Source organism: Mus caroli, unplaced genomic scaffold (genome assembly GCF_978045245.1).
Source record: "Mus caroli unplaced genomic scaffold, Mus_caroli_1 scaffold_18, whole genome shotgun sequence".
Lineage (NCBI taxonomy): Eukaryota > Metazoa > Chordata > Mammalia > Rodentia > Muridae > Mus > Mus caroli.
Window position 1 is genome coordinate 55,839,756 of NW_028227273.1, and position 7,591 is coordinate 55,847,346.

At 36.0% G+C, this 7,591-nt stretch overlaps 1 protein-coding gene across 1 annotated transcript; it reads left to right on the forward strand.

Annotated features, from left to right (window-relative positions):
• The first annotated feature begins 2,207 nt into the window (after positions 1–2,207).
• On the forward strand, positions 2,208–3,179 carry LOC110283667 (olfactory receptor 14J1-like). Its single transcript, XM_021149084.1, has one exon. The coding sequence runs from the start codon at positions 2,208–2,210 to the stop codon at positions 3,177–3,179; it is 972 nt and encodes a 323-aa protein (XP_021004743.1).
• Positions 3,180–7,591: the final 4,412 nt, after the last annotated feature.

The following is a 7,591-nucleotide window of genomic DNA, read 5'->3' on the forward strand; positions in this document are numbered from 1 at the left end:
ACACACCAAGAAATCCTGAGGTGAGTTTTCTAATACTAAAGATGAATGCAGGGAAGATAATCTATAAGTCCCTAAACGAAATTGCTTTTTAAATGAAGGTTAAAACAGCAAGGGCATAATTCAATCAAGGAAGACAAGAAGCTCACCTTACTGAAAATGAGTTTATCAATAAAAACCATATACATGATCCATGTAGCGTGGTGGCGCACGCCTTTAATCCCAGCACTCGGGAGGCAGAGGCAGGCGGATTTCTGAGTTCCAGGCCAGCCTGGTCTACAAAGTGAGTGCCAGGACAGGCAGGGCTACACAGAGAAACCCTGTCTCGAAAAAGCCAAAAAAAAAAAAAAAAAAAAGTTTTGAAATAACATAAAAAAGGACCATAAATTGGAAAGGTTGATATGGAATGTGTTTATGGAACTCAGGAATCAGGAAAACTAGTTTTAAAATAGTGTCTGAAGTAAGCAGTAGCGAAAAATCTTTCAGTGTTAAGTGTTCTAAACAAACAAACAAACACACACACAAACAAACAAACAAAAAAACCGAAAAAACCTGTGTTTACTCTGAAGTCCTTTATGCCTTTTCTTGATAGTTATATTTTTGGGTGAAAAAATTTGATGTCCATCTAAAAGACTACTGTTTAAATTTCACATCGTAGTTCTGTTATTAAAAAATCATTTGAGATGTAAGTTCTTATAGAGTGGATCTTCAAATATTTAGTATAACAAAAATGAAAGTATTTGTGTAGATCAAATAAAAATTTTACTTAAAAGCACCAGAATTTCTGTCTATTAAAACTCAGTGCTGAACTTAATTAACTGTTTAGATTCTCAGTCTCTTGTTAACTCCTTGTACAGTTTGACAAAATGAAAATAAAAATAATGAACAATAATTCTGCTAATATTTTACCAGTTACAACAGAGCAGAAATGAAAAATATAGAAAATGTTAGAGGCAACTGTACAGTGTTTAGTTTTTCTGACTTTATATTATATGGTTTGAGACTTTGATGAAAGCCATTTAATCTGATGAATCTCAAGATAGATTAAATTTCTGATTCTTTCTTATGGACAGAAAGCCAAGAGCTTTTTCCAGTGTGGCACCTAAGTAGAGTTAAAAACTTTTAACTTACTGATGCTTTATTACTGTCTTATAACAGGCCTTTATCAGGGCAAACTGTAGAAATGGAATACTCAGACATTGAGTTTATTCTACAAAAAGAGTGTCAGAAATGCTGCCTGAGTCTGCACTATTACAGAACAGGTAGGCACTAGATTATAACAGGGAGGAACCGATTTAATCTCAAGATTCATGGATCTCACAAAAAAAACCACGATTATTTACTCAGAAACAAGCATGCACATGCACACACCCCCTACACACACACACACACACACACACACACACACACACACACATACCCACCCCCACACACACACACACACAGACACACAATTCAAAAGCAGGGTTTTTATGTTTTGTTTTGTTTTTAGATAACTACTGTGCACCAGGCCATCAAGTTAGACACCAAATTTGAAAATGATACATGCTTTCTATGCAAAAGTAATTCTCTTTCGCACTAAAAAAAAAAATGTACATTTAAAAATAGAAATAAAGTTTGAGTAGCTGGTGAGAAATTTCAAGGCTCTGGGCTTGGCTCTACACTAAAAAATAGAAAAATTGTAGGATTTTCCATTTGATCAGGCTCTTAGCACCACTGTATGTAGTTACCATGGTAATGAGCACATGGCTTTCTAGGAACGAAAAGTGAATTAACTGTCTACAACTAGACCTGCAACAGTACAGAAGTACACCAAATGTAATACAGAGGTACACAAAATATAATACAGAAGTCACAAAATGTAAGTACAGAAAACTTTAGCCAATGTCTCATAATTGCATTTCTATCATGACTTAAAAGTCATAGTTTTTCGTGGTGGAAATTGAAATGTTTTTAGAGAAAGCAAAAAGTCTAAACTTCATCACAGAAGCACTGTTTTATCCTGCAGATTTTCGCCGTTGCAGGTGTATTTATCAAGTTTTCAAGATTGATGAACTGCAATTCCTTAAACATTATCTAGAATAGAGAAATAGAACATTTATGGATAGTTTGCTTTACATATATACAATATATTATATATACACATTACATATTATTATATTACATAAACATTTTTATTTTCAAGCTGTTACCACAAATTTATTTACAAAATGACTGCAAGAAACATAACCACAATGAGTGGATTCCTCCTCATGGGGTTCTCTGATAACCATGAATTGCAGATCTTGCAAGCATTGCTCTTCTTGGTGACATACCTATTGGGCTCAGCAGGGAACTTCGTCATTATCACCATCACAACACTGGATGCACAGCTCCAGTCTCCAATGTATTACTTTCTGAAGCAACTTTCCATTTTGGACCTCTCATCCCTCTCTGTCACAATTCCCCAGTATGTTGACAGTTCCCTGGCACGAAGTGGTTACATTTCATATGGACAGTGCATGCTGCAGGTTTTTCTCTTTGTAGCTTTTGCCTGGGGAGAGCTGGGCACTCTCACAGTGATGTCTTATGACCGCTATGTGGCCATCTGCCTCCCACTGCACTATGAGGTCATAATGAGTCCCAGAAAGTGCACTTGGGCTGTTGCTGCTGTGTGGCTAAGTGGAGGTATCACAGGAACATTATACACAGCAAGTACACTCTCTATCAGATTCTGTGGGGACAAAATTATTCACCATTTCTTCTGTGATATCCCTCAATTGCTCAAGCTCTCCTGCTCTAATGATGACTTTGGAGTACTGAAAGTGTCTATTTTCATGGCTGTAATGGCCTTTATCTGCTTTGTGGGGATTGCCTTCTCCTATGGCCAGATATTCTCTACAGTTCTCAGGATGCCTTCTGCTGAAGGCAGATCTAAGGTCTTCTCCACCTGCCTGCCCCATCTCTTCGTTGTTTCATTTTTTCTCTCGACAGGCATTTGTGCCTATCTAAAGCCAACCTCAGACTCGCCAACTGCTTTAGACCTCCTGCTTTCTATCTTTTACACAGTACTACCCCCAACTCTCAATCCTGTTATCTATAGTCTGAGAAATGAGTCCTTGAAGGAAGCTGTAAAGAAGTTACTGTTAAGTGAAGAATTCATTGGGAAAAATTATGTTTGTTCTGTTTTTAGTGCCTGCTAACATTGGACACAAAGTGTGTTTTTAGTATATTGAACATGTTAGATATATAATGTTAAGAATAGCAAGATATTTTCTAGAAAATATATATTATAAACCTATTGCTTAGCAAGTTTTGATGTGATTCTTTGAACCATCTTTCATTAAATTTACTTACTCTTTTCATGTTAGTAAAAATATATGATTATAATCTAGTAGTATAGACCCAGTTCTTCCTACCTCTTCCAGTCCATTCCCACACAGGTACATATGTGATTTACCAACAATACTAACATGGGGTTTGCAAATATGTTTATGGGAATATCATAATAATAATGAGTATGAAGGATCATTAGAGTTACTGGTTACTCAGTTCACCAAAAGGGACATAATTATTTTATCACTTATTTCAAATTTCATGTGTCTTTCTATCTTTCCATATACAAAATTTTAAGGAATAGCATGAATAAGTATTTCATTTCTATGCATATCTATATAAAGTATTTACTATAGTTCTCTTGTGTGCAAAGTATTCAATGTAATTAATATACACATAAGCCTCAGTTATTTAATTTGTATCATTTACTATTATTTTTACTGACTAGTAAGTCATTTTTATAATAATCCAAGTAGTCAGGATGAAGAGGCCAGAAGATCTGTGCAACGCTTTTAGACCAGCCTGGTTTATATAGTAATGATCATAACTGCTAAAAAGTCCTAAAAACTTTCTTGCTCATTCTGAGGGTTAAAAGTCCCTGGCTTAGGATATTAACCCCTCTAGCCTAACAGAGGGGAAATAAGTAATGCAGCCTTTTTTCTACCTCCACAGCATTGCTGGGGTCTAACTTTCAGCCTGCTAGTGGAAGTCCTAAGGAAGAAAAGGGGACACTTTGAAAAGTGAATTTACCATTTATTTCTAAGTTGTAAAATGTTTCCTATGAACACTCTCTAAGAAAAAAGGGAAAAGCACAATGAATTGTGATGATGATGCTGATGATGATGGTGATGCTGATGGTGATGGTGATGGTGATGGTGATGATGGTGATGGTGATGGTGATGGTGATGATGATCTCTTTGTCTTCAGCACTTACACATCTTTCACAAAACATGATCTCATAGTAAAAAGTTCTTCACAAGTTTACATATGAATTAAAATCATAAATTGAATAAGGAATTTAGAACAGAGAATGTTTCCATGCATATACATTAGGAGAAATTATCTAGCTAAACATTCATCACCTGTCACACATCTACAGGTTCATAGAGCATTAAAACCCATAACTAAGTTATTAGTGAAGTATTGTATAGATAAACCCAGTAAATATTTTTTTATCTTCTGCCCTACCACCTATAATAAATCATAGTTCCCTTTTAGTGAATGTTATGGAAATGGCATGTAACTCATGCCCATATGTATGTGTGTATGTGTCTCAGAGAGAGAGAGAGAGAGACAGAGAGACAGAGAGAGAGGGAGAGAGAGAGACAGACAGACAGAGACAAAGACAGAGACAGAGAGACAGATAGAGACACGGAGAGAAACAAAGGGAAGTGACATATCTAATAAATACAGTTTGAGCCATCCTAAAGTTGTTTAGAGATGTCTAAAAAAGAAATCTCTGTGGAGTAAAATGGTTAAAGATAGCAGAAGCTGAAGACATAGTAGGTTTTTAATCTAAGTAGAAAAGTATCAAATTCCTTGAGATAATATTTTAAAGTTAAGAGAGTTAAAGATGAGATGATAGAAGTTATGTGTAATTCAAGTGGAAAGACCGTGCAGAACTGACCACTGTTAGGCTCTGACAGATCAGATCAAAACAGACAGATAAATAGAGTGTAAATGCCAGATATAAAACGATAATTTTTATAAGGCAGAAAGATGCAAAACAGGTAAGACTTTCCTTAAAACAGCAAGAATCCTAGCAATTTGAGGTGGAAAAATTTTGAAAGTCTTCCTACATTTAATAATTCCAAGGAGAGCGATATACTTAAGTAAGCTAAGGCTGACTTATCATCTGTTTTCTCAGTTGTCCACCTTGGAGAACTTGTAGCTCTGCTTCTCCCCAGTGTAAACTTTCTTCCTTTCTTATAGAAGGAAGGCTTACTTGACTGAAAATAAAGTTATTGGCTCTGGAACTGAATATGATAGTTATGTCTTTTGACATGGGCAGTGAACATTCACAAAGATTAATATGTTAAAAATAAAATATGTAATACAAATGTAATAAAAGCACTTAAAGAAAACTGTAGCAAACACTGTCACTGAAGATAGATATAGATAATTATTAAAAAATTTAGAGTATTAAATCTAAATTATCCTTTGAAATATGGTAGGGTGGTTAGAGTAGAAGAATAAAAAAGGTGCTTTTATAACATTGTTTTTTTTTTAATGTAAATAGTTTTATTACGTATTTTCCTCAATTACATTTCCAATGCTATCCCAAAAGTCCCCCATACCCTCCCTCCCACTCCCCTTCCTACCCATTCCCACTTTTCGGCCCTGGCGTTCCCCTGTACTAGGGCATATAAAGTTTGCATGTCCAATGGGCCTCTCTTTCCAGTGATGGCCGACTAGGTCATCTTTTGATACATATGCAGCTAGAGACAAGAGCTCCGGGGTACTGGTTAGTTCATAATGTTTTTTCACCTACAGGGTTGCAGATCTCTTTAGCTCCTTGGATACTTTCTCTAGCTCCTCCATTGGGGGCCCTGTGATCCATCCAATAGCTGACTGTGAGCATCCACTTATGTGTTTGCTAGATCCTGGCCTAGTCTCACAAGAGACAGATATATCAGGGTCCTTTCAGTTTTATAACAATGTTGAATACACAGAAATCAATTGTCATATTTTAATCATAAAATTGAATGGAGAGAAATAGTTGCATGCATAACTATAGTATCTATTTATGTGACATATCTCTGACTTTCTCAATCTATCACATTTCTTGGGACTGAATGTTGTTATTTTGTTGTAAAACATTTACAGTTCTTAGTCTCTGCAACTAAATTATGAAGCTGACTTTTATCGTGGAAGCTGTAAAATGACTTCATATTCATACATGTAACTAAAGTTATAGTTAAAGATAGTGTATCTTTAAAAGTGTACAGATGCATTTTTACGACAGAGTAATATGACACAAAGAACTACACCCCAAAAGTAACCAGTAAATGAAGGATCAATCCAGGTCTATCCAGACCCCTTGGGTCTGCACATCCACCTGTATCCATGACAAATTAGTGTGCTTAATCCCGGACCCTACACCCTGCCTCTCTCCCAGAATGTCTGCCATATCCAGGGACACAGAACCCCATCACCCTTCTGATCTGCACCTCCGCCTGCAGCCATGTCTTAGCAGATTGCCTGCTCCAAAACCCCACACCCTTTGTGTTTCCCTGGAAATCTCCCTAAGCAGGGGTACAGGAAGACTGTTCTAACCAGGGACACTATGAAAATGGCCATCTTAACAAAAGCAATTTAGATTCAAAGCAATTGCATCAAAATTCCAACACAATTCTTTACAGATCTTTACAGAAAGAAGAATTCTCAAGTAATTAGGGAAAAACCAAAATCCCATGATAAGTAAAATAATCCTGAACAATAAAAGAACATCTAGAAGTATCACTATCCCTGACTTCAAGCTGTAGAATAGGGCAATAGTAATAAAAACTGCATGGATTTGCCATAGAAACAACAAAAACAACAACAAAAAAGATCAGTGGAATCAAATCAAAAATTCAGAAATAAACCTACATATAGAAGTTATGGTTTGTTTTGTCTCTCATCTACAAGTTCCTATGATTCAGACTCAAAATGTATTTATAAATATCTTGGTCATATAGCTAACCTTCATGCTGACTGCAATCAAAACTTAAGTAGCCCATTTATTTTAACCTACATTCTGCCACTTGGCTGGTTTACTGTGCCCAGGTACCCTATGTCTACCTCCTCAGAACTTCCAGGCCAATCTCTTGCATGGTTCTCTCCCAGAATTCTTTCTGCCTCCTGGATGTCCCACTTTTCATTTCCTACCTAAGCCATACACAATAGGCTTTTTATTTGAGAGATGGTGCATCCATACAATATCCATGGTATTAATTTTACACCCACATACCTACCAATACATAATTTTTGAGAAAGAAAACAAAACAATACAATGGAAAGGAAACACCATTTTCAAAAATTGATGCTGGTCTAGTTGGATGTCCATGTGTAGAATGCAAATGAAACCATGTATTTTTTCTTATTTAGTTTTTATTCATAATCATAAGCTTAACTTTGCAATCCACCTAGACTTGAACAGAATGAGGAAAATATGAAACCCAAAAAACTTCAGTGAGAACAGACATTATAGGACATTGTTTGCAAATAGGGTAGAGGCGTTCTCCTAAGCTACAGAAGGAATGGTTTGATGGATAAAATGCCCACAAGTCAAAAGAAA

Coding starts and splice junctions, on each gene's coding strand:
- LOC110283667 (XM_021149084.1), top strand. CDS start 2,208: ATGACTGCAAGAAACATAACCACAATGAGTGGATTCCTCCTCATGGGG.